The 27,806-nt window shown below is 41.2% G+C and overlaps 1 protein-coding gene across 1 annotated transcript in view; it reads left to right on the forward strand.

Annotated features, from left to right (window-relative positions):
* comtd1 (catechol-O-methyltransferase domain containing 1) overlaps positions 1–12,287 on the forward strand; it is a 49,762-nt gene extending 37,475 nt beyond the window's left edge. The window contains exons 7-8 of the mRNA XM_060854125.1: positions 7,576–7,709; positions 10,940–12,287. Of these exons, the coding sequence (XP_060710108.1) occupies positions 7,576–7,709; positions 10,940–11,089 (284 nt within the window). The 3' untranslated portion in view covers positions 11,090–12,287. The remainder of the gene's footprint in view (positions 1–7,575; positions 7,710–10,939) is intronic.
* The last annotated feature ends 15,519 nt before the right edge of the window (positions 12,288–27,806 follow it).

A 27,806-nucleotide genomic window follows, 5' to 3' on the forward strand; every position in this document is an offset into this window, starting at 1 on the left:
TACGGTCAGATCATTCATGTTCTCGTTCAATGGCAGAGCAGACTCAATGGGCTGAATGGCCCATTCTGATCCAATATCCAACGGATTTATGGTGACCATTTATCATGAATCATATTTGTTGGGGTTTCTGCTTGGATTGTATTCTGTGAGGTCTGTCACAATTAGAAACTACTCTTCCTTCAGTTCTTCGTAACTAGTTTCTCTCAATCGACGATCCCATGGGATCCAACAACCATAAATATCCTCTCCTTTGCTAAGCATAATTCCAACCAGCAGAGTGTTTCCCACTGATTCTCATTAATTCTGCTTTTGCTAGGACTCCTTGATGCGCCACTCCGTCGAATGCAGCCTTGATGTCAAGAGCTATCACTCTCCCCTTGCCTCCAATTCAGTTCTTTTTTTTTGTCCCTGCTAGAACCAAAGCTGCTGAACATATGCTGATTGATAGCACCTTCCATCACTTTACTGGTGATTGAGAATACACTGTTGGGGCAGTAATTGGCTGTGTTGGATTTATACTTTTTTTTTCTGTACAGAATGTGCCTGGGCAATTTTCCATATTGTTGGGTAGATGCCAGTGTTTTATTTATACTGAAACAGCTTGGCTGGGGCGATGGCAAGTTCTGGAGCATAGATTATTACTAAAATGTTGTCAGGGCCCATAGCCTTTCCAGTAAACAGCCTTTTCTTGATCTCACATGGAGTGAATCAAATTGGTTGAAAATTAGCATCTGTGATGCTAGGGACCTTTTTGGAAGAGGCTGAGATGGATCATCCATTTTGTACTTCTGGCTGAATGTTGGCATGCATTTAGTCCTTTTTGGTAGCTTTTGACACTTTGTTTTTAGGTATGCCTGCTTCTGCTATTGCCAGACCCTCCTGCACTCTGGATCGAACCAGGGCTGATCCCTAACTTCGTGGTAATAGTAGCATGGGCAAATACCAGACCATGATGCTACAGATAGCCCCCAGCTTCAGTTGGATGCCCAGTCTCGAGTTGCTGGATCTGGTCACAATCTATCCCATGTTGCATGGTGATTGTCCCACAAGTTCAAGTGTATTGTTTATGCAGAGATGAGATTTTGCCTCATACTGTTATGGACAGATGCATCTGTAGTAGGCAGATTGGTAGAGTGAGATTAAATATATTCTATCTGGTTGGTTTCTTCACCATCTGCTGTAGACACCGTCTAACAGCTATGTCCCTGAGGACCTGACTGGCTTGATCAATAGTACTGCTGCCAAGCCACTCTTGATGATATTGAAATCCCCCACTCAATGCTTCCTCCAAGTGTTGTTCAACCCTGAAATGGGGAAGATGCTTGAGTTGGAAGAACTAGCAAGGCATCTCAGTAGAAATTGTCCCATTGGGCAGACACAGCATGGGTTCGTGAAGCTCAGGTCATGCTTAACAAGTCTGTTGGAATTCTATGAAGACATTGTGAGCAAGGTGGACAATGGGGACCCAGTGGATGTGATGTACCCAGATTTCCAAAAGGCATTTGACAATGTGCGACACAAGAGGTTGCTACATAAGATAAGGATGCATGGTGTTATGGGTAAAGTATTAGCATGGATAGAGGATTGGTTGACTAACAGGAAGCAAAGAGTGTAGATAAATGAGTGCTATTCTGGCTGGCAATCAGTAGTTAGTGGTGTGCCTCAGGGATCGGTGTTGGGACTGCAATTATACAGATGATTTGGAGTTGGGACTATGTGTTGAGTCAAAGTTTGTAAATGACACGAAGATGAGTGGCAGAGCAAAGTGTCCAGAGGATTGAAACTCTGCAGAGGAACATAAATACTTTAAAGGTTTGGCAGATGGCATATAATGTTAATAAATGTGAAGTCATCCATTTTGGTAGGAGTAACAGTAAAAAGGATTATTACTTGAATGGTAAAGAGTTGCAGCATGCTGCTATGCAGAGAGACCTGGGTGTCCTTGTGCGTGAATCAGAGGGTTGGTCTGCAGGTGAAACAGGTAATTGGGTGAATGGAATCTTGACCTTCGTTGCTAAAGGGATGGAGTTTAAAAGCAGGGAGATTATGCTGCAGTTGTACAGAGTGCTGGTGAGGCCACACCTGGAGTAGTGTGCAGTTTTTTCTCCTTGAGAAAGGATGTACTGGCACTGGAGGGGGTGCAGAGGAGGTTCACTGGGTTGATTCTGAAGTTGAGGGGTTGGCTTATGGGGAGAGACTGAATAGACAGGGATTATATTCATTGGAATTCGGAAGAATGAGGGGGAATCTTATAGAAACACATAAAATTATGAAGGGAGTAGATAAGATGGAAGTAGAGAGGGTGTTTTCACTGGCAGGTGAAACCAGGACAAGAGGGCATAGCCTCAAGATTAGGGGGAGCAGATTTAGGATTGAATTGAGAAGGAACTTCTTCACCCAGAGGGTTGTAAATCTATGGAATTCCTTGCCCAGTGAAGTAGCAAACACTACTTCAGTAAATGTTTTTATAGCTGAGATTTGTTTGGACAATAAAGGAATTAAGGGATATAGTTGGAGCATGGGTAAGTGGAGCTGAATCCATGAAAAATCAGCCATGATCTTACTGATTGGTGGAGCGGGATTAAAGGACAGGGTGGCCTACTCCTGCTCCTAGTTCTTATGTTCAACATGGAAGAGTATCGATTCATCAGCTGCAAAGCAGGTAATCGGTCAGTGATTTCCTTTCCCATATCTGATCTGATACCAGGAGATTTCATAGGCAACATCCTCCTGTAAAAATGCCTCTGGTGGGACTTCTGTTCCTCACCAGGAAGGAAATCCCACCCCCTGCAGTTCAATATGATTGGCACTGCCAGTCTCTCAGCTTGACTGTTAGTTCAGCAGTGACAGAGTCACTGGAACCCTGGAGGGGGGGTATGTCCCAGGACTTGGTATTGAGAGAGATTGGGAAATTGAGGGCTGGGTTTTAAATTACAACATACAGGAAAAGGGGAAAGTACAGTCTGCACAGTTGCTCCCTGGGGCTTTGAACATTTTAAAAGAAAAGAGGTCGCCCACAGCCATCTGACTGTCAATGCCAATGCGATATGGTGTGGAGAGTGTAATATTGATCTCCATTTCATTGACCCTTAATTGTTTATCCATATGGAGGGTGTTTTTTCAGATTTTGGTGTCCACTTCCCACTCAGTATTTTAGGAGGATGAATGGGAAGGGTATAGGTCAATGATCTGACCTATATGGAATGTAATATCTTGCTGCATGTTTAAGCGCTCGTCCAACTCTGACTCTTGACCTGTCTCCTTGAAACGTTTACCTGGTGCCTGCTGGCATCCGTAAGAGTCAGTGCCAATGATCGTCATTCCTTGCTGAGTTCTCTGGCTACGGAGCAGCAACTTACAGATTCATCCAAGATGACTGCTAGGTGGAGGAGGGACAGAGGAGCATCAATGAAAGAAAGCAAGGCCCAGGGGTAGGGAAAGACCTCTCGCCAAAGGAAGAGGCTGATCATCCCCCTCTCCTGACATGCCACCAGGTTTGATGGGCTTCTCTGTTCTCGTGTGACTGACCAGTAAGATAAATATTTCATAAATGTGCTCATTAATTTGAATCATAGAATTGAATCCCTACACTGTGGAAACCAGCCCTTCGGCCCAACAAGTCCACACTGACCCTCCAGTGAGGAATCCACGCAAACCAATTCCCCAACCCTATTACTCTACATTACCCCTTACTAATGTATCTAACTTACACATTCCTGAACACCTTTAGCATGGCCAAGTCACCTGATCTGCACACCTTTGAATTTTGAGAAGGAAACTGGAACACCCAGAGGAAACCCCCACAGACACTGAGAGAATGTGCAGACTACCCACAGACAGTTGCCCAAGACTAGAATCGAACCTGGGTCCCTGGTGTTGTGAAGCAGCAGTGCTAGCCACTGTGCCGCTCCACTTCTTTCAATTCCATTCTTCTTTTAAAGAAAAGTTCTGAGATGTGCTTGGGAGAAAGCTTTAAATAGGTTTTATAGCCATATTATCTACTGTCTGGACAGAATGGGGCCAGTTTGAGATATGATTATGTGCAAGCCTGCTTTGTATTGGCTGTTTTTAAACAAGGAGAAGCAGTATAAGTCTGACGATAAAACTGAATAAATCCCTGCTCATATCTGGGAGTGATCTGAAAGAACTGATAATTGAAACTGAGCTTTGAATGAGTGAAGAGTCTCCTAATGAATGACACAAAACAAGTAAATGTTTCTAAATCTGAAAGATATTCATTTGTCGTATTTCAAGTCATGTTCTGAGAAAAAAGGACGCCCAACAATGGCCAGATTTTATCTTTTATTTTGATAAGAAGCACAGAGCTGAAATTAGAATTACTTCAAATGTGTATTCGCTGGGAGTTATCAGGTGATTGGTGAAAGGCAGAGCTTCAATGAGTGGACCCTGTGGAGTATGCCAATGATCTGTCACTGTTCCTGTATTGGTTTGGGGGCTGGTGGAGCAAGGAGCTTAACTGCCTTGAAAAGGAAACTGTTACCAATTGATTTTAAAAAAAGACTCCTGCCTGCAACTCTCTCATTAGCATCACCATACTGCAGTCCCATTCTGCTGGAGCGAGTGCTGTGGTGCCGTCAGATGGTACAGAACAGCTCTGAGCAAACTCACTCTGCCATTATGGGTGGCACAGTGGCTCAGTGGTTACCACTGCTGCCTCACCGCACCAGGGAACCAGGTTCAATTCCACCCTCAGACCATGCAGACATTCTGTCTGCGTGGGTTTCCTCCGGATGCTCCTGTTTCCTCCCACAGTCCAAAGGTGTGCAGGTTAGATGGCATGGCCATGCTAAATTGCCCATCGTGTCTAGGGATGTGTGGGTTAGGTGGATTAGCCATGGGAAATATAGGGTGGGGGTGTTGACTGTGGGTGGGATGCTCTAAGGGTCAGTGTGGATTCGATAGGTCACATGGCCTGCTTTCACACTGTGTAGAGATTCTATGCTTATCCCGGTTTTCACTCCTCTCGGCATTTCCGAATGTTCCCGTATTCGTTAACAGGAAAGCAACTATATGTACTCAAACTGAATGGAAGGTCGGCCTATAATATTGATCCTTTGTCTTGGAATGCCCACAGGTCACGAAAGGCGTTGGGCACATCGGTGGGCACCACATATAGTCTCCTTCCAAAGCCACCTGGATCTGGCCTAATAGAAAGAGGCATCCAGAGTTGTTCCATCTCTGTACCACCCTTCCCTGGCATGTTTAAATCTGATCTGGAGAGCAGACCATCAAGAAGGTCCTATTAAAAGCAGGAAGAAACAATGTGACCTTTTGCAGTCGTTCCACTAGCTTAATTAATTAAACAAATTAATTAAATAAAACTCTGAAGTTACAAAGCTAGCATGACTAATGGTCACCATGAAACTACCATAGTTTTTTCATTAAACACCTGTCTTGCTCATTGATTTTTAGGGAAAGGAAATCTGCCAAGTGTTCATGGTCTGACCTATACCTAACTCCAGAGTGTTGGTTACCTTTTAAAATGCTTTCTGAAATGGCCTAGAAAATCTCAGTTGCACTCGAAAGTGTGGTTTAAAACCACTTTTTCTCAATGGAATTGGGGATGAACAGTAAAGGCTATCCTGACACGTCCTGTGAATGAATAATGAAAAGTAACATGGTCTGCGATCATGGGTTCTTGATTAGGATTGTGAAATGTTTGTGCATGTCAAGCACAGTCATCTGACCATCACTGTCCAAACTACTCCACCGAGTACCCATTCACTTGTCAACATGTATCTGACCAGATTACTACAGCACTGCTACCTTCCTATTATGTTTTTTTGCAATAACTTAGAAGCACATTTCTTTGCCTTAAACATTTGTAGCCTGTTTTATCCAAGTTCAGCTTATCCTTTGAGGAGGTGGGTTTGTCTTCCAGAGAGCAGCCATTTGACCAGCTTTGTGAGAAAATGAGAGAGAGGCTACCTTTGATTTTTCAACAGTGGAAATGTCTGAACTTTGACTTTCTATTGGTACAGATGCCCAAAAAGATGGTATTTATTAATTAGCTAACTAGGAAAGATTAATTGAAAATCAGTACAGGTTGTTCTGCCATATCGTGACAGTTGTGATCCTCTGCAACCTCACGCTATAAAAAATTGCTAATTGAAAATCGCTATTCCCATTTAGTAGAAAGTTTGAGTTATCCAAACAAGTCCACAATTCATCAATCGCGTTATAGCCAGTTCGTGCTGACAAAACATGTATTTTGGCAGAATGAGCTGTAGATTAGTGTGGGTGTCACTTCAGAATATGCAATCAGGTGCAGAGTGAGTCCTTGCCTTGCAATTTTATTGGCCTGTTGAGGGTTTTAAATATTTGGCTATTGATGTTGCCAGGTTCTGGACCAGTAATTATATTGATTTCTTGCTGCAGGACATGCAAATAAATTTCCAGATATTTCTCTCTCTCTCTCTCTCTCTCTCTCTCTCTCTCTCTCTTCCCTTTTGCCTTGCTGAGATAAGTGTCATTAAAATTGTGCTGATACTTAAAGCACGGTTTCTTCAATATTTTCATTCGACTCAATCTGTGGTTTGCTCGATTATAGATTTTAAACTTTCACCTGAGTGTGAAAGTAAGAAATTAGCCGATAAACCAGATTTTCGACTTCCTATCTCCTTCCTTCTACGTGCAAATGTTCCACCTTTTTGCTATCGTTTTCTTTTTTGACTAATAAACATTGTCCATCTAATCCTGTGAGGTTATCAAGTTTGGCTGATGACAAACAATTTGGAGGGAGTCCTTTCATGTTGTCGAGCAGCTAATTGTCGCACTCAAATCACTGGATTTTAAGGGCAAATGTGTACTTTGCCTGATCATTAGGCCATGTGGAGCAGGCAGTACTCCTCCGTCTAGTTTTAACACAGAATGTAGCTGCAGCAACATGGTGTTCTCTCCTTTTATAATGGTTTTGGTATTCATTACTCAAACAGAAATAATTGAGGGAAGTAAAGCAAATGATTCTTTCCAGCTGTTGGAAATGAGGTGCTGAGTCTTGTGCTTTGGTGTCTAGCTTGGTTCAAGAATGGGCTTCCTATTTGTTGACTAATGCACAGCTTCTAATCACATGCTCTAACTCTGTCTAGTCAGTAAATGCCAATGGTCAAGAGCACTGGATAGCTTGGGGTTTTAATCCATGACCGCCTAACTTAATGACAAAATGCTGTTCCCTGAGCCACAGATGACTTAGAATGCAGTGTCTTAGCTGCATTGAGTCATTAGTAATACAACATGGAATCAGACACTTCGGTCCACCCAGTCCATGCCAAATATATTCCCAAACTAAACTAGTCCCACCTGCCTGCTCTGGGTCCTTATTGCTTCAAACCTTTCCTACATGTGTACTTCTCCAAATGTCTTCAGCATTGCAGTTGTGCCTTTCAGGTACTAATTGTCACATAAACACACAACATCAATTCTACAGACACTTGGACAAGATTATTGTGCACATTCATTTTTTTTCACCTGTGCATGTTAAGTAAAGAGGTTTAAAAAAGATTCAGCCCTTTTTGTTTTAAACTAATACCATTCTGCTCTTTGTTTTTTTCACAGATGAGCTTCTAGAAGCTGGCAAAGCAGAATCCTTTGACTTTGCCTTCATAGATGCTGACAAGCTGAATTATGGCGTTTATTATGAGAAATGTTTGCAACTTATCCGCAAAGGAGGAATAATAGCCGTTGACAATGTGAGTCTGCAGGGGGTCTTTGATAAGGGCTGCCTCTCTCAGCTGATGCTGCTTGAGATTGATAATAAGACATTCTTAAACAGTTGATTCAATGCTGTGGGTGGAGGTAATTATCACGCAACAAACATTTTGAAGGTCTTTTCAGGACTTTCACCTGATTAAGTTTGAACTGGTCTTGCTCCATGATAACACAATCATGCGTTGTTTATTTTTCTGTCCTCCCATTGAAGAATGTTTTGGGATCTGCTACTTCCTCAAGTGTATTTGTGCTCCTGACATGGTAACCCTTCTCCACAATAGGTGCCAGGGATTCCGCTTGCAGAGTGATCCACTAGGAATACTAGGTTAATTTGTATTAAAACAAGAATTGTCAGCCATAGACAGTAGGTAGCACACTCCCGTCTCTGTCGGAGGCTTCAACAATTCTTCCTCTCTCCCCATTGCAGGTACTTGAGCACAAAGTTTAGGTTAATCCCACCATGTAGTACCAAGAGAGTGGTACATTGTCAGAGGCCCATCTTTCAAATGAGACATTATGCCACTATACACTTTGCTTTGTTCATGGGCTTCGCTGCATAAGCCAGCATTTATTGCCCATGTCTAATTGTCCAGAGGGCCGTTGAGATCTTTTGCCATGGTTCTAGAGTCACATGAAGGACAGACCAGGTAAACACGGCAGATTTCCTTCCCTAAAAGGCCTTTAATGAACCCGAAAGTTTTGTTTTTCTTTCACAAGGTCCCCAAGCTCTAACTTGAAGAGAAACTGGAGAGTTTGCCATGGCTTCCTGGCAAACATTAATTGGAGTGAGACTTTTGTATTTTGGAAGCTTCCTTGTTTTATTACTGACAAGCTACTACTTTGCAATGGTCATGGAGTCACGGTGTTGGAGTTGTACAGCACAGAAACAGACCCTTCAGTCCAACTCCTCCATGCCAACCAGGTTTCTTAAATTAATCTCGTCCCATTTTCCAGTATTTGGCCTGAATTTCTCTAAACCCTTCCTATTCATATACCCATCAAAATGCCTTTTAAATATTGTAATTATACCAGCCCCCACCACTTCATCTGGAAGCTCATTCCATTTACTCATCACCCACTGCATGTAAAAGTTGTCCCTTAGGTCCCTTTTTAAAATTTTTTCCCTGTCACTTTAAACCTATGCCCTCTAGTTTTGGATTCCCCTACCCCAGGGAAGAAGACCTTGGCTATTCACCCTCATGACTTTATAAACCTCTATAGATCACTCCTCAGCCTCTGACAGTATGGGGAAAATAGCCCCAGCCTATTCAGCCTCTCCCTATAGCTCAAATCTTCCAGTCCTGGCAACATCCTTGTAAATCTTTTCTGAACCCTACCAAGTTTAATAACATTTTTCCGATAGCACGGAGTTGAGTATTGAACACAGCATTCCAAAAGTTGCCTAACCAATGTCCTATACAAGTGCAATATGACATCCCAACTCCTATACTCAATGCACTGACCAATAAAGGCAAATGTACCAAACGCAGCCATCACACTCTACCTACAACTCCACCTTCAAGGAACTGTGAACCTGCAGCCCAAGGTCTCTTGGTTCAGCAACACTCCGCAGAACCAACCATTGAGTCCTACCCTGATTTGCCTTTCCAAAATGCAATGTCGTATATTAGTCTAAATTAAAGTCCACCTACCACTCCTTCGCCCAAGGTTCTGTTGTACTCGGAGGTAACCATCTTCACAGTCCACAGTGTCACCAGTTTTAATATCATCTGCAAACTTGTCAACTATTCCTCCTATATTCACATTCAAGTCATTTATATGAATGACAAAAAGTAGTGGGCCCAGCACTGATCCTTATGGCACACCGCTGGTCACAGGCCTCCAGTCCAAAAAGCAACTCTCCACTACCACCCTCTGTCTCCTATCTTCAAGCCAATTTTGCATCCAAATGGCTAGCTCTCCTTGGATTCCATGTGATCTTCCTTGCTGACCATGTGGAACGTTATTGAACATTTTGCTGAAGTACATGCAGACAACATCCTCCATTCTGCCATCGTGAATCTTTGTCACTTCTTCAAAAATCTCAATCAAGTCAGCATGATTTCCCATGCACAAAGCCATGTTGACTATCCCTAACCAGTCCTTGCCTTTCCAAATACATGTAAATCCTGTCAGTCAGAATCCTCTCCAGCAATGTACTCACCACTGATGTCAGACTCACTGGTCTATATTCCCTGCTTTTCCTTACCACCTTCCAAAACAAAACACACATTAGTCACCTTCCAGTCTTCTGGCACCTTACCTGTGGTTATCAGTGATTACAAACATCTCCCTACAAGACCCACCAATCACTTCCCTCGCTTCCCAGAGTTCTGGGATGCACCTGATCAGGTCTTTAATGCTGCAAAGAATCAAACTGGGTATTTAAAGCTTTGCACATTTGCTCGCATTCTAGGCTTCAAGGTTAAATTACAGATATAATCCTGAAATTGAGCATTTATATTCTACACGTACATACATAGATTAAATATACTGTATCTATAACATACGCACAAACAATATTCACAGATTCTGATGGAATGAGTAGTCTTTTTGGCATGTTTCAACTGATCTTAATTTTTGCTGTTGATTGATCATTGATCCTTGTGAAAATGTTTTAAAAATATTTTAAAAGATTATAAGCAAGTAAGCGAATAAGTTTCACCATGAAGATAGATTAGATGGGCTGAGACTGATCTTCTCGGAGCAGAGAAGGCTGGCAGGATTATGAAGGGCATAGATAGGAAGGAATTTTTTCCCTTTTTGTGGAGGAACCAGTAATCAGGGACATAGATAAAAAGTAAGGGGCAGGAGGCTTACAGGGAAATTTTAAGGAACACATTTTCCACCCAAAGGGCAAGAATATCTGGAAAGATTTCTGAGAACCATTTCAACATTTGAAGAAGTATTTAGATGAATAATCGAGAAGCCATAGTTTTGAAGGCCAAGTGCTGGGGAATGGGATTAGAATAGATGGATGCTCAATGACTGGTACAGACATGATGGCCCTAAAGGCTTCTTTGTGTTATAATAGTCTGGTAAGTGTAGGTACATCAGCTAATAAAGATGCATTTGTACTCCCTTGGATTCCCCAGTACTATTGCAGATATTTAATTAGGAAGAAGTTATGATCTCGATATGGAATGTTGATGATTTTGTCAGGTGTGGATTTCCATTCACCCTTGAACTGTATTTTTTTGTTCACCTGTAGGTACTATGGGATGGGTCAGTACTGAATCCAAAAAATGACCCCAACACACTGAGCATTGTCAAACTCAATGAGAAGATTTACAGAGACAGCAGAGTCAATATGAGCATGCTCACCATTGGTGATGGAGTCACCTTGGTCTTCAAGTTATAGGAAGGCCAACTCCAACGAGAGCACGTTCTCACTGATTTTTCAATCCTTCAAGTGCAACATAAAATGTATTGTCGTCTAGTTCTTCATAGCATTTATATCCTTTCTCTCCTCTTAACATTTCTCATCCTATGTTTTAAATTGATCAGCCTTCCAAAATGATCTACCAATGGTGTGCTTATTCCCTGACTTCTTTCAGCATCCAGACCATATCTTCAGCCTCTTCATTACCTCTATCTGTAAAGGATCCTTTCCCACTTGGCCAGGGTAATATCCTGCCAGCATTTACTCTGTTAAACTCCTTAAGAATGTTGCAATTAGATCATCTCTTGGTTTTCAAAAATCAAGGACATTTAGGATCTCGTCTACTGAATGTTACCTTCTCTTTCCTTTAATCTATTTCCTCTTTTCTCAAAGGCCAAGCTTGTTTAAATATGCCAACCCGAATTCTATAGACTCTAATTGTATTAGGATGTCTTGTATGGTGCTTTATTGAATGCTTTTTAAAAATCAAAACACAGAACATCCATTGATTGTCCCTGATCTACTCATTCAGCCTTATTCGCACGTGTACCCTGATCTTTTGCAATTGTTGTAGCACTACTGTCTAACACTTAACAGCCATTCAACAGGGAAATAATTTGATAGCTTCTATAAATGCACTTTTGTAACCAATTTGATAGGTTTCTTAGTTCAAGGAATCTGAGCTCCAATTCACTAATGGACTAAATGAGCTTTGAAAATGGCATCTGAGAGATCATGTCAAAGATGAAGGAGATGTAGGAAGTGAGTGAAGGTGCGCACTTGCCACTTTGGTCTTTCATCTTTGGTTGATTTGGAAGCCAGTACCCATGATTTCATTGCTTTCCTTGTAGGTACTGCAAAACAAAGGCACTGTCAAATTTATTTCAATCCAGACGTACATGAAGTTGAAGAGATGGCTGTTTTTAAAAAAAAATCCTCTAATGAACATTTAATTTGTTGCTGCAGCCATCATTGAAATTGCTCCAGCAGGTAGTGAGACATCTATATAAATTTATTAGCATTGTATTAATTTAATCTACTTGCTAGAATTAACTTCCCCATAGTAATTAACTTCTGCCCAGTTGAGATAATTCGGAAACTCAAATGCATAAACAAACCTGGTAACTTTGCTATTCAGCCTCCAACGCAGGGGAGAATAAAGCTTTGGTTGCCTTGACCAGTATGTCAGTGTCTTTATTTTCACTCTCACCTTACTAGAGCAGTTAGCATCTCCATGGGCACAAAGGTACGTTGGGACTCTGAACTATTACTTTAACAAATCACACCAAAGTAGGTGTCCTGCTGTTCTCTCTCAGGTGGCATTTATTGCTAATGGGCTCAGGCAGCAGTTTGTGATTTGGAATGCCATCTTCGTGTAGAGGACAAGGCAGGTGGCTTTGCAGCTAACTCTCTTTCAGCACTGTGTGCCAGCCTGGCCTGCAACGAGAAAGCTTTTGGTGGGGGGGGGGAGGAAGCAGGGGTGGAGATGGGGCAGGAGCAGTTTGTGAGCATGCACAGCTAGGTCATCCAGCAGAAGAGTCCCTTCAGCCCCATTGAGTCTGCACCATCGCATGAGGAAACACCACACCTAATCCCCAGGAATTGGGCGGGATGGATTGGTAGTTGATAGGGTGCGCGTCCTTGAGTGTGTATCTCACATATGTAATGCTCAAGCTGCAGGTTATGACCAGTTGTGAGAAGCCGGTTTGGTGGCAGGGTTGGATTGATGCCCCTGTGAATGTGAAGATAGTGCCACCTGCCTTTGTAAAGCACTGGGCATTGTTCAGTTTCTGGTGGTACTGTTTGACGTTCTTTTTTCTGCAGCTCAGTAGCACTCCCAGCCCAGACAGTTCTGCAGGGTCAGGATGGGCGTTCTCTCAATGGCAATCCAAATTTGATTGAAACACCATAGGTAGACAGCTGTGAATGGCTGTAGAAAGGAAAAGTTTCACAAGCCAGATAATTATTATAATGCACATGTTTTCTCCAGGCAAATATCACAGATGTATCCCTCAGGAAACAACAGCATGAAGTAACCATCGCCTCCACTACAGATGTGCTAAAAATACAAACTTGATCACATAAATAATTTAGCTAAAACACCAGATCCCAAACCGTCAGCTCAGAAAACCACTTGCCTTATTGTGGGTTTTATTCTTTATCATGCACAGGCTTTGCCAAATACTGCAAAGATATTCACCGTATGAACAGTCCATCTCGGCAGAATTCCTGCTTTAATCTCTTAAAGCAGATGACTTACAAATCCCTTTCCCAGAAATGTTCAACTTTAACAAATTAACAATGAATCTGAATTGATGCGGGTGTTTTAATACACTTGGTTGAAGATGTCTGTATAAAAGGCATGTTTGTTTCTCTTTAAAATCTTTGGAATGATACTTTGCTAGAGGATGTCATAGAGTTAATTTTTAACTTTAACATTGCAACTACAGTGAGAGCTTGGTTCAAATTCCATCCAATATTCAGAGAAGATTATAATGGATTGGCTGTAAAACAACTATTGCATCCAGAACCATAAACGTTCCACCCAAATGGTTAAAATTGTCCAAAGATTATGCTGTTGGGTTATTTTGGCTTAGTGTTGCAAAATTGCAAATTTATTTGGTGAAAGAACTATGATTATTTGCTTCTGATTGTTAATCAATAATGATTTATTACCTACTATATGAAAAGTTTAAATATCTTTTATGTCATGTTGGGCTTCGGAGTGAACAGCTCAGTTGAAGGTGACGTGCTTTTCTGTGAAAATGGTATAAAAATCAAATTTTTTACATTGCATTTTCTGGGGGGAGATAGGAAGTTGAAAATATTTCTTTAAAAATTTTACCTGGTTTATGTTTGAGTAAATCATTGATATTTAACATACAGATATTTAACCAGCTCTGAGTATTTAAGGTATGTTAGGTTGTGCTTATTTTTAGATGGCAAGGAACTCATTAAATTGCTTGGGAATTCAGTTTGAAGTTTATTTAGGTTATTTATGGCATTCACTGTTGATATACGATAACCTACGTTGTCAGCAGAGGGAGTTTGCTGGAAGGATGTTTAAGGGTCATTTGGGGACATTGTGTTTTCTGTGTCTGAAGTAATTATGCAACTAAAGGTTTCTCCAGGGAAGATAATTCATTTTGCATTTTGATGGATTCATATTCAAATCGTGTCATGACCTGCTGCAAAAGTTATCTTTTCATCCTGTGTAAGGGGATATGTTCTTTTTTTACGTAATGTGATGAAACACCAGATCTACAAACGCATCCCCAGAAAGTGGGTGGGATGGATTGGTAGTTGATAGGGTGCCAGTTTTTGAATGTGTATCACAAGTGTAATGCTCAAACTGCAGGTTATTTTGATGGGCAGATTTGATGGGGCCTGTCATTGGGTGGTTATAGATTTTTGAGAGTGAGCTTAACTATTGACAGACATGGTTTAATGTAATTTAGTGTCTTATGAATCCAACTGAATACAGCGGAGTGGCGCAGGAAAAAAAAATGAGGCCTCTAACCCAGAGGTTGATTGGTGGAAACCAACCCTCTGTTATTTACATATGCAAGGATGCACTTGCTACTGCTGAAAATCTTATTGAGGGCTCTTGTAGTGCAATGGTAGGGCTCTGATCTCTCAACCAGGAGGCCTGAATTCAAACACCACCACCTCCAGAGGTGTACCATAATATTTCTGAACAGTTTAATTAGAAAATACCTATAATCGAATTGACCAAGTCTCCCAAATTCCTCCTTCCCTGCTTCCCCAGTATTTATCAGTTTGGCTCAGTAACAGCATTATTGCCCCAATGTGCGAGTGTTCGAATACCACTTCAGAAATTTGATACAAGATTTAGGCTGAGTGAAGGAGTGCTACACACTCTCTGAGGCACTGTCTTCTTTTTTTCAGGGAGTTAAAGATTGGGTGGTACAATCAGTTCCAAGACACATTCTGAAGAATAGCTGAGGGGTTTCATGATCAACATTTACATTTCAACAAGCAGCAACAAAACCAAAGTGATGTGCCATTTATCGCATTGCTATCATTGTGATCTAATAGCACACATGCAGGGCTATAGCTTTTTCTAGCCATGTGTCAGATTGTGAAATATTTTGTAATGTCTACTTCAGTCCTTCTGGCTGAAGATGGTCACAAACAAGTAACTGCATTTTTATGTCTGCTAATCAACATGTTCGGAGATGTTATTACACACCTCTGGAGCAAGTGGGATTGAACATAGGCCTCCTGTCTCAGAGAGGGATACTACCTGTGGTCTAATCTGTTGGTTGTCTGAACACTCAGCTGGGTCTATAGCATACTCTTTCCATTGGTTAGTGGCACTTAATCCTGTGCTGTAGCTTCACCAGATTGGTACCTTTTTTTTTGAGCGTGTCTTTGGCATATTCTTCAACACTCCTCATTGAGTATCTGGTTTGATGTCAATAGTAGAGTGAGGGATATGTTGGGCTGGGAGATTATAGACAGTGGTGAAGGACTGCTATTGCAAATTGATCACTCTACTTCATAATTGCCTCTGGTTTGAACTGCTGGATGTGTTCTTAATACATCACACTGCTTCAGTGTCAAGTCAGGATTTAACCACCAGGAGAACAATAAGCTGACCAATACTGTCATGTCTCAATTTAGCTGAGATGTGAAAATTTGTTAAATCCTCATATTGGTTCTCTCCTTAAGTCGCAAACCCAGTCTGGCAGTCTCGGCCAACTTGGTCAGTCATGTTGTTACCAAACCGCTCTTTGAGATGGATATAGAAGTCCCTCACCTAATATACATTGTGTCCTTGCTCACCTAACTACCTTCTCAAAGCAGTATTCAACGTGGGGGACCATTGATTCCCACCTCACTGAATTATCACTGATTTATGTTTGACCCAAAGTCTTGAGACTTCATGCAGTCAATAATGAAAATTCTCAGGGCCATTCATAACCTCACTGTATGACCACTATGCCACCACTTCAGGTAAGTCTGTCCTACTGGTAGAACAAGATGGTGATGAAGGGCTTTGAGACATTGATTAGTTAATGTGTTTGAGTAAAATTACAAAAGCCAATAGACTAACAACATTCTCAATCTTGAACAACACTTCCTAAATCTGTGAGGGGAATTTTTTAAGGCAAGGTGACTTTTTGGTCTGGCCCAAATCAAATGTCAAGGTCAAAACTAACCTTCACAGTACTGCTCTCCTTGGTAGTGGTCTTATATAACTGAATGGCTCACTCTTTTGAAGGACATTTAAGAGAACCACATTGGTGTTGTATTAGATTCACATTGTCTTCCTATTGTCCAATCTAGTCCATGCTGGCTCTCTGTAGGGCAAGCCAGTCAGTCCCCTTCAACCACTATCTCACTATCATCCTAATAAGTTTGATTCTTCAAGGACCGATCCAATCTCATTATGTCCAGGTCCACCACCCTCAAATGGAGTGGGTTCTAGGTTATCGCCGGTTTGCGTAAAATGTTTCTTCCTGATATTGTCCCACATCTCTTGCCCAAAACCTTTTAATCCCCCCCTAGTGCCTGTATCACAAGTATTACATTCTGCATGTTGTCAGATTTAATCAATTCACTTGCTGTGGTGGAATTGAAAGACATGACTCCTGAAAGTAGGGTAGAGGAGGATGCAATTATAATTATTAGATGTATTTTATTGTAAGGAATGAACTGCCCTTCTGGCCCCCATTTGCGAGTTGTACTCATGTCTGGTACACCTCTCATTCCAAACCCTAGCAGTTTTACGGTAACTGAATACAAATGTGTTTGAATGTGGCTCAAGGTTGAATTTTCAATTTGCAACCTTCTGGTTGGGGATTCAGTATTCAGCACAGGATTTGAATTGTGCTGGCAGTGACCCATCTCTGTGGTGCATGCTGTTCATTTTACCACAAGATCCATAAACCTCTCATTCTGCTGGGGAATAGAGAGTTTCACTGGTGACAAGGTCATTTACTCACCCTGAGGGCAGATATAAAAAGCTGCCTAATTGGTTCCCAGCTTGCTTTCAAAGCAAAGAGAAAAAATCTTGGTAGCGAACAGTCGCACTGCAGTTCCCAGGGCACTTGTACATTGTACTGAAATATTAATCACTGCAGTGTTTCAATGCAAGTTACTGAGCCTTGGTCACTTGTTGTGGGTTAACCAGAGGTATGGAAATAAAAAGGTAAGATGATCCCTTATTTAACTTACAAGGCAATTATAAATTAAATGGAGGTGTAAATAAATTGGGAGTATGGGGGGGCACACTGGTAATCTTATTTGACTAGTAATGCAGAAGTTCGGACAAATATTTCTGCTACAGGTTTGCATCCCACCACAGCAGCTGAATTTCAATCCAGTAAATTAATAGTTCAGAATAAAATGTCAGTCTCGTGAGTAAAGATCGCAAAACCCATTATTGTGAAGACCTTTACTGTCTTTCAGGAGAGGAAATCTCATTTCGTAGCTGGCCTGGCCTACATGTGCTTCCAGATCCATAGCCTTGTGGTTAACTCTGCACTGCTGTCAGATGGTTTTGCAATTGTGTCAAACTGCTGCAGAATAAAATGCCATGGGTGAGCCTATTGCAGGAGTTTATAGAATCCCTGCAGTGTAGAAACGGGCCATTCAGCCCAACATGCAGACTCAACCCCCCAGCCTGTAACCCTGCATTTCCCATTGCCAATCCACCTAACCTGCATATGTTTGGAGTGGGGGAGGAAACCGTAGCATCTGGTGAAAACTCCCTCAGACCCATGGAGAATGTGCAAACTCCCCACACAATTGCCTGAGGCTAGAATTGAACCCACGTTCCTGGTACTGAGAGGTAGCAGTATTAACGACTGAGTTACTCTGTCACCTGTATCATGGGTATGGTTCATTGCTCTTCTCAAGGGTGATTTAGTGAGACAGTAAACACTGGCTTTGCCAGCATTGCACCTCTCACAACTAACTATATTTTTAAAAAATTCAAAGTGTAGTTCATTTCATTTGTAACTTTTTAAACATCAGCCTCATTCTGTTTCTGCTTTGGTGCATTGCTACCCCCTTAGCTACTTGTATAGATTAGAGATGTCCCTGACAGAGCTCTGACTGCAGATCCACATTCTTTTTCTCAACAGTATGCATTTATCTATCGTGCCCAAAATTCCATCACTTGGAGTTGTGAAGGAGCTGAAATATAACCTCATATTATCTCAGTGAAGGTAATAGCACATCAACCAAAATCCTCAGTGGAGAATGAAAAGCTGTTTATAAGACAGCTGGTATCCCCAGTGTGTGTGTGTGTGTTCCATCTGTACCTGAATCCAGTTGAAGGTAACCCTGCTAGAAAGTACTCAGCGAAGGATGAATTGTAGAGATTGGCGACATAGAACACAGAAAACGCCATTCGGCCCACTGTGTCAATGCTAGTCAAATACAAGCTCCCAGCTATGCTAATCCCATTTTCTAGCACTTGGCCATAGCCTTGAATGCTATAGCAGCCAAAGTGCACATCAAATGTTTCTTCAATTTCTGAGGGTTTCTGCTCCTACCACCTTACAGCCAGTGCGTTCCACTTTCTCCTAACTGTGGGGTGGCTCAGTGGTTAGCACTGCTCCCTCACAGCACCAGGGAGCTGGGTTCAATTCCCACCTCTGGTGACTGTGCAAACTCCACACAGACATTCTCCCCGAGTCTGAGGGTTTCCTCCCACCATCCAAATATGTGCGGGTGAGGTGAATTGATCATAGTGTTAGGTACATTTAGTCAAGGGAATGGGTCTGGGTGGGTTACTCTGAGGGTCGGTGTGAACTTGTTGGGCCAAATGGCCTGTTTCCACACTGTAGGGAATCCAATCTAATCTTGGTGTACAAGTGCTTCCTCATATTCCCTCTGAACCTCCTGCTCCTGCTCTTAAATCTGAGTTCCTACTCATTGATCCCTCTATTGAGGGAAAAGCTTTCTTCCTGTCTACCTTGTCTCTGCTCCTCGTGTTTTATGGATCTCGATCATGGCTCCTCTCAAGCTCCTCTGCTCCAAGGAACATAATCCCAGTCTGTTCAATTTCTCTTCATAACTGAAACTCTCCAGCTCTGGCAAATTCCTGGTAAATCTTCCTCTTCAGTGTTATCACATCCTTCCTATAATGTGGATTCCATAACTGCACACAATACTCTAGCAGTGACCTAACCAATGTTTTATACAGTTCCAGCATCATCAGTCTGCTCTTAAACTCTGTCTCAACAAGCAAAAGCAAGTATCCCACATGCCTTCCTAACCACTTTATCTATTGCCCTGATACCTTGAAGGACCAGGATATGTGCACATCAAGATTCTCTGTGCTTGCCAGGGTCCTACTATTCATTTTGTATTCCCTTGAGCTGTTTGTCCTGCCCAAATGCATCACCTCACACTAATCCTAATTGAATTCCATTTGCCACTGATCAGCCACTCTGACCAGCCCATCTCTTGTCAGATCCTCACCATTTACTATCTCACCAATTTTTGTATCATCTGCAAACTTACTGATCAAGTTTAACTGGAAAGATAATCAATGCTGAAATGAAGAAGCACTGAGTATTCACCATTCCATATCGATTCCAGTGCTTTCAATAGATGGTTGAGGTACCATAACCCATAGAACTTGGATCAGGGGCTGGAAAACAAAGTTGGACCTGTCTTTGCTGAAAACAAATGATCTAGATTGCAATAGGCTGAATGTCCTCCTTCTCAGTTGTACACTTCTTTCATTAGTTTTAAAATTCTCAACTTCATTCTCATCTTTCATTGAATCCATCTATTCATTCTAATGAGATGGGTCAAGGGTTGGATTTTGCTAAAGAATTTTGCAGTGATTTTCTCATGTTTAGTCCATTAATGCACAGTATGTGGTGGGGGAAGGGTTAATAGATTGTGTTATAACCTCAGTTATCATCTCATCACTATTCTGCACGTTCCTTATCTCTCTGCTCCATCACCCATGGGAATTCTGTCTGACAACAGGAAGATATCAGCTATCTGATATGACAGTCTTCAGTTTGCCTGTCTCCAAGCTTTTAGCTATGGGCTAGTAAAACATGACTTTTTATATTTAGCTCATCTGTCATAGTGAATGACAGACATGACACTTGCCTCTATCAAATGAAATGTCACAGATCATTGGCTTAAATAATAAGCATGAAGTCACATTTATCAAATACTTGCATTCCTTAAGGAATGCTCCAAATCCATTAACTGCTTTGAAGTGTTGTACAAATAAATGGCAGCCATTTTGTCAAGGATAAGAGTAGGAAGGGTTGAGAGTGATGTGGGTCGAGTGCTGGAAAATGGGACTAGGTTTATTTCGGATATCTGGCCAGCAGAAACTGATTGGACTGAAGGGTATGTTTTCGTGCTGTACAGCTCTATGACTCAATTTAAAAAGTTCTATAACCAGTTAAACTGTTCAGTGGTGGCTTGGTTGTCTGTTCAGCCTCTGCGAGAACTGCCTGACCATCTTTAAATACAAAGCTATTTGACATCCAATTGGTTCAACAAAGACTATATGAACAAATATGAAGTTGATGTATAAAGACTTTCAACTGTTCACTCACCTAAAGACAGAAGCCCTGAATGCAACATAAACTGTTTGGCAGAGTTTATTTTTCCATTTATTTGTCTCTCTGTCTGAAGGCAGCTACTCACAATGAATTACAGTGAGTGCCAGTTGTCCCCAGATCCTGCACCTAATTTGAAATAGTAGCTTCACATAAGTAGTCATTCCTCATAAATGAAGGGAGCAAACTGGTCAACCATGGGGAAATCAGAGTCTATCCTGTTATCAGCCAACATTCAAGCAGAATGACTGAATTCTTAATCAGGACCAGTTTCCTTCCACTACAGGCGCTTTGAAGCCAGTCACAGTATATGTTTTGGAGTTGTTACAGCACAGAAAGGGGTCTTTAGGCCCATCAGTCTATGCTAGCTCTCAATGGAGCAATCTAATCATCCAGGCTAAGATCCACTAACGTAACACTTCCTGAGAACCACATTTGAGAGCTCCTGTCCTGTGCAACAACACCTTCCAATCAGTTGTAAAAAATAACTTGAATGACTCAGGAGCAGATGGTGCCTTACTGCCAAGGTGGTCTTGTCAGAGTTTCACTCTGATAATTCGAAACAACACATTAATTTTAACCACTTGAACAGAAATCATACCACGTTCCAAATTAGCAGGAACTAATGCCCATAGTCACAGAAAATACATTTGGTCCATTCATTTATATTCACTACAGTATCTTTCACATCCATAAATGCTCCCATCAAATGTTCCTGTGAGTCTCTTGTCAGCTTTGCTAATATTCTAGTTAAATATTTGCTTCATAAATATTTATGAAGTGAAATCTTATCACATTCCTCCAGAGAAATGGAAGTCTACTTACTTTAAAAAGATTTTGACACGTGTGAAAATTAGAATAAAATATCTGATGTACTTTTCCATATAACATAGAAATAATGGGATTCTATTAGCTCAAGGTTTTGAACACTCGGTGCCCAGTCATGTAATGACTTTCAATCCTATAGCTGGTTGACTATGAACATGGTAACTGACAATGAACCTGGATGGACTCATCCTAGACTGGTTGGCAGATGGAGCACACTAAGGCCTTTTCATCAAACCCAAGTTATCGATTCACAAAATATTTTTAAGATTTACAGATGAATAGATCACCAATACAGTATCAAGTGGCTATTTTTTATTTTATAGCATTAATGCCTAGGCTAAATGATGAGGCTAACATGGGGGTCGGACTGAAGGCAATATTTTATAGTAATAACTGGTGTTTATTTTGAATCCATTGATAACAGTATCCTAACTTGGAGTACTTGTCAGGCAGAATAGACCTTGAGCTTGTGACAAAGAGTTTGAGGCTAGGATTCTAATGAATGTACAACTTGAAAAGAAAGAACAAACACTGGGCTTCTCTTTATCACCTTAAGAGTTTACAATGAATATAAGTGATATCTGTTTGCATTTCTAATGTTTCTTTGCAACTTGATGTTGGAATTCTCAAACTGACTCTTTACATCAGTGATGTAATGCTCTGTGTGCCCTTTCATCTCTCTGCTGCTGAAGTCCTCATCCAGGCTTAATCTTGACTATTCGCCTCTTGGCCAGCTTCCACTTCCCACTATCTGTAACTTGAGGACATCCAAAATCTGATGCCAGCCTCTTAATTTGCATTTGTCGTATTTTCCCTGCACCGCTGACCTACAGTGGCTCCCAGATGAGCAAAGCCTCATTCTTAAAATTCTCATCTCTATTTTTGAGTTCCTTCCCAGCCTGTTCCCTCACTATCTTTGTCACTTTGCCAGCCCCATAACCCTCTGAAATATCTGTCTTTCATTCAGACACCTTGCATATTCCTGATTTTCACTGCTCTCCCATTGACAGTTGTGCCTTCAGCAACCTGACTTCTGGGATTCCCTATCTTTCATCCTTTAAAAACAACCTCCAGATCATCTGCCGTAATACCAGTTTATGGTTGAGTATGGATTAAAATTTGATAATACACTTATTGCCTTAAAAATGCTGTATAAATACAAGTTGTTGTGAATAATATACTGATCGGGTTTGATTAAGAGGAGCAGGCAGTGTCATATGCAACACAAATACAGATGTAAACCAGTTGGGCCACATGGTCTCCTTCCATGCTGTACATTCTATATTTTCCTATCAGAACAGCTAAGTGAGCCTTCCCCAATGTTTCCTGATGAAGGATTTATGCCCGAAACGTTGATTCTTCTGTTGCTCAGATGCTGCCTGGCCTGCTGTGCTTTTGCAGCGCCACGCTTTTCAACTCTGACTCTCCAGCACCTGCGGTTCTCACTTTCTCCTTCCCCAAAGTTCTGTCAATTCTATTTTGTTAAGATATCCGTTGAATGCAGTGCAGGTTTTTTGCTCTTTGCAACATCACCCCCATCTCTCCAGTGAACTGCTTTGTCGATGATTAGTTTCTCATTCTGATGACCTAAGGGCTCACAAAGCGGAGAACCTTAAAATCAATACATTATGCTATTAATCTGTGACACAGAGACATTTCAGAATATCACGTTAGAAGGACTGAGAAATCAACAAATATAGCCAATGTAGTAAATGTCTGCCTGACTCCTGCATAAAGTAGCCCAGATCATAGAATCACCCAGTGCAAAAGTGGAGTGTTCATCTCAGTGTCTGTGGTGCTTCTTTGAAAGAGCTAGCCAATTAATCCTTCAAATCTGCTGTCATCTAACAGACCTGAAAATGCCTGCTTTCATTGATGCATTAAATCAATGTTTGTTTGCCCCAGCACAGAGATGAATGTTTCAGTTTATTGCAAATAATTAGTCTGTTCTCATTATTTAGTACCTCCCACTCTGCGGGTTCAACACCATTTTTCGCATAAAAGAAGCTTTGTAAAGTACTATTTTTGCTACAATTTAGCGATGCAATCTCATATATATTCATGAAGAATTAGTGAAAATAATTGAATAGCCTAAGGTTTTGCTTCTATTTTCAATAAAAAATCTCAATCAAGGATTATCAGCACATTAATTACATACTGATCAGATTACAGCCTTCTTAGTTTAATTGTATTGAATGAAGTATTCAGAATTTCCCTGTTGTGATCTGAATGTGATAGCAGTGAGGAAACATGAATAAGTCCCCAACCATGTAATTATGCTCACTCTGTAATACTTTGGAGGGTCATAAGATGTTCACAGTATTTCTACAGAGTAGAGAAAAGAATTAATTGGAGTCAGTATACCCTTCCAATGTAACTCCAGTCAGACACCACAGATTCCAGCCATCGCCTTGAGCTGTTCCTTTCATGACAAGAATGTTCCCACATTGTGGAGTAGTATCCAAAGGGACTCCAAATGCGTAGGTCGGAGTTTCCGTTTCTCAGTCCATTTCTATTCAGGGTAGAGTCAGTGGTCTCATTGCCCCTCAGGTAAACGTTTTCCCCATTGACCAACCCAACTTATGGGGTCCAGATCCCAACCCAGTGGTAAGTTACTAAAGAGGTTCTGGTACCTTTCAAAGATCATTTATTGTGTCACCCTTTCCCCACTGGTTTTCTTCTTCCTTCCCTGAAGATTGCTAATCACATCAGGGTTTTAATAAGGTAGGTCCTTGCATCAATCAAAAGAATTTCCCCATTAACATTCCTCACTCTATGCTTCTTCTCAGAGAGATTCAGTGGTGATCTACCTGTTGTGCTAAACTTGAATAAGCTCCCACAATGTCATCATTATCTGTCAAATTGTAGTTTTATGAGGTGAGTATATTGATATGTAAATAAGTTGGAAAGCTATATTCAGAAATGTGTTTTCACGTAAATTTTTAGAATACAGAAGGGCACAGATTCAAGCAATCAACTTCAAACTAATGTCAGGAATTTCTGCTTTTCACATGTGGAAGAGGCTTCCAAATCTATGCACTGAAGTTAGAGAAACCTGTGTATAAATAACTGAATATTGTAGTTGACAGATCGATCCTTTCTGGTAGATTGACTGAATAGGCTTTTGAACCTGCTATTGACCCGGTGATGGGTGCTTTCCACATGCAGATTACAGATAGGTTCATTATCCGTACATCCTAGCACTTCTGGTTTCTGTTGATAATCCATGAAAGTACTCTTTGAAAATTCATACAACCATGTTTCATCATGAACTTCTCTACCTTTCATTTCTGTGATTGGAAGCATAAAGTACAAATGAGTACAATCCTTGACATAACACAACTGCAACTACCGTCACCAAATGTGCCTAAATGTAAAGAATTAAACCAATAATTTCAACTTCTTGCTTCAGCAATGCATCTTAAGTCCTTTAGTTTGTTTTCCCAACAGCTGACAAGGCCTTTAGCCATTTGTCAGACAGCTCATTTGTCCTAAATTTAGCCGATTTGGCACAGCACACATCTGGATAGCCTGGGACATTTTTCACCGGAGCAAAGAAGATTGAGAGGTGCCCTTTAGAGGTTTATAAAATCTTGTTCATAGCTCTTTGAAAGTGGAGTTGAAAGTTAGGATAGCGAAGAAGGCGTTTGGTATGCTTTCCTTTATTGCTCAGAGTATTGAGTACAGGGATTGGGAGGTCATGTTGCACTGTACAGGACATTGGTTAGGCCATTGTTGGAATATTGCGTGAAATTCTAGCCTCTTTCCTATCAGAAAGATGTTGTGAAATTTGAAAGGGTTCAGAAAAGATTTACAAGGATGTTGCCAGAGTTTGAGGATTTGAGCTATAGGGAGAGGGCTGGGGCTGTTTTCCCTGGAGTGTCGGAGGCTGAGGGGTGACCTTATAGAGATTTACAAAATTATGAGGGGCATGGATAGGATAAATAGACAAAGTCTTCTTCCTGGAGTCCAGAACTAGAAGGCATAGGTTTAAGGTGAGAGTGGAAAGATATAAAAGAGACCTAAGGGGCAACTCTTTCATGGTGGTACGTGTATGGAATGAGCTGCCAGGGGATGTGGTGGAGGCTGGTACAATTGCAACATTTAAGAGGCATTTGGATGGGTATATGAATAGGAAGGGTTTGGAAGGTTATGGGCCGGGTGCTGGCAGGTGGGACTAGATTGGGTTTGGGATATCTGGTCGGCATGGACAGGTTGGACCGAAGGGCCTGTTTTCATGCTGTACATCTCTATGACTCTGAGGAGTACAGATAAGTTGAATGGCAGCTGTATTTTCCTTAGGGTGGGGGATTTCAAAACTGGAGGACATGTTTTTAAAGTGAGAGGAGAACGAGTTAAAAAATACGAGGGGCAATTATTTTACTCAGAGAGTGGCTTGTGTGTGGAATGAACTTCCAGTGGTTAATGCGGGTACATTTACAACATTAAAAAGACATTTGGATAAGTACATGAATAAGAAATGTTTGGAAGGATATGGGCCGAGTGCAGGCAAGTGGGACTAGTTTAGTTTGGGATTATGTTCGGTGTTGGACTGAAAGGTCTGTTTCTGAGCTGTATGATTCTATGACTCTATGAGGAGTGGTTTTACAATAGATTACCAAGATTTACGTTGGGTTCATCGCACAGAAACATGCTGTTGCACCCAACGAGCTTCTTTACTCCCACTTCTCTTCATCTAACCCTATCAACATAATACATCTTTCCTTTCTCCCTCCTGTGCGTATCCAGCCTCCCCATAATGCATCAATGCATCACCTCAATCACTCTGTGTGGCTTATTCCCAGGTCGGTAATACTGCAGGATCCTCCAACTGCCTGAACACACTCTTCAATTGCAGGTGAAATGAAAATGCTGAAGTACATTCCAATGTAGGCTGGGTTTCCTCCATCAACAATCTCATAATTCACTTTTAGTGGTAGCAAGAGGGTTTCTGTTTTGGTGTGAGAATGTTTTGCGGATGTTTTAAGACAGATATTTGGTACTGTTAAATAACTTGTTGACAGAACAGTTGAGCAAAAAAAGCTGCATTGCAGTATACTGAGAATTAATATGAAGTAGGAAAATTGTAATGAATGACTGGAAACAGTGGGACAGCTTTTCAGCTACCATTAGTTGAAAGCTTCTGTTATTAAGTTGGTGAGAAAAGAAACAGCCACACAATCTGAAACATACTGTTCTCCAGGTTGATCAGTTTTAAAATAAGGTGAAACTTAGCAGGTGCTAAATCGTCCACCTGTGGGCAAAATATTTTTTACAATACTGTGACAATTGTTCATCTGTTAAGACAGATTGGATGTGTCACAGGCAATGTTAATTTGCAGTGGATATGCACTAAGTAGAGCCTTAAAATGCTTGGAGAAAACTACTGAATAGACGAATTTAACTGGCAGTCAGAGTTAGCATTAACACCAAGGTCATATCTAATGCTATATTTGGTCATCAACTCCGCCAGTTGCCCTTCGAAAGTGAATGATTTAGCGTCTGTGTTTTGGATACGTTTGAAAGGAATGGGATGGATTGTTTTTCTGAAATTAACTCAGAAAACCACCCACAACAAAGTTTGGAGTGAAGTTCAACATAAAGTTAGGTAACCTGTTGGACAACCTGCAGATAATGCCAATCAAGATGGTCAAACAATGTAAAATATATTTTGAAGGAATTGAAATGTGAAAATAATGCAATCGCTGAGTTTTAACTTTAAAGTGAATGCACAGGTACTTTTCTTGTAAAAGTTATAGAAAAAGCTCCAAGACAATTTACAACACTTAAGTTGAATCTCCATCTGTATGGCAACTGCATGGGAATAATTGCATGTCAACAGTTGGTATCCATTTGAAACCAGGACCTAAGCATCAGCACCAGCTCAGAATAAGAGACAAAAAAACTGTAGGTGCTGGAATCCAAGGTAGACAAACAAGAGGCGGCAGGAAGCCAGGCAGCATCAGGAGTCCTGAAGAAAGGTAACACCCTTGACTTCTCCACTTCCAGATGCTGCCTGACTTGCTGTGTTCTTCCAGCCTCCTGCATGTCTATGCAGAAGAAGGGACAGGCTGCTTGGAACTGAGATGAAGGCAAACTTTTAAAACCCTGTACACCAGAGGGAAGGTCAATCACTGTGTTGAAGTCAGTAAGCAATAGATGTCTAGATATTAAAGACATGGAAGGATAAGGGGGATGAGCAGTCATGATCTAATTGAATGGCAGAATGGGCTTGAGGAGTTGAATGACTGACACCAGCTCCTATTTACTCTTTAATTCTACTTCACACAGCCATT

Source organism: Hemiscyllium ocellatum, chromosome 43, assembly GCF_020745735.1.
Source record: "Hemiscyllium ocellatum isolate sHemOce1 chromosome 43, sHemOce1.pat.X.cur, whole genome shotgun sequence".
Lineage (NCBI taxonomy): Eukaryota > Metazoa > Chordata > Chondrichthyes > Orectolobiformes > Hemiscylliidae > Hemiscyllium > Hemiscyllium ocellatum.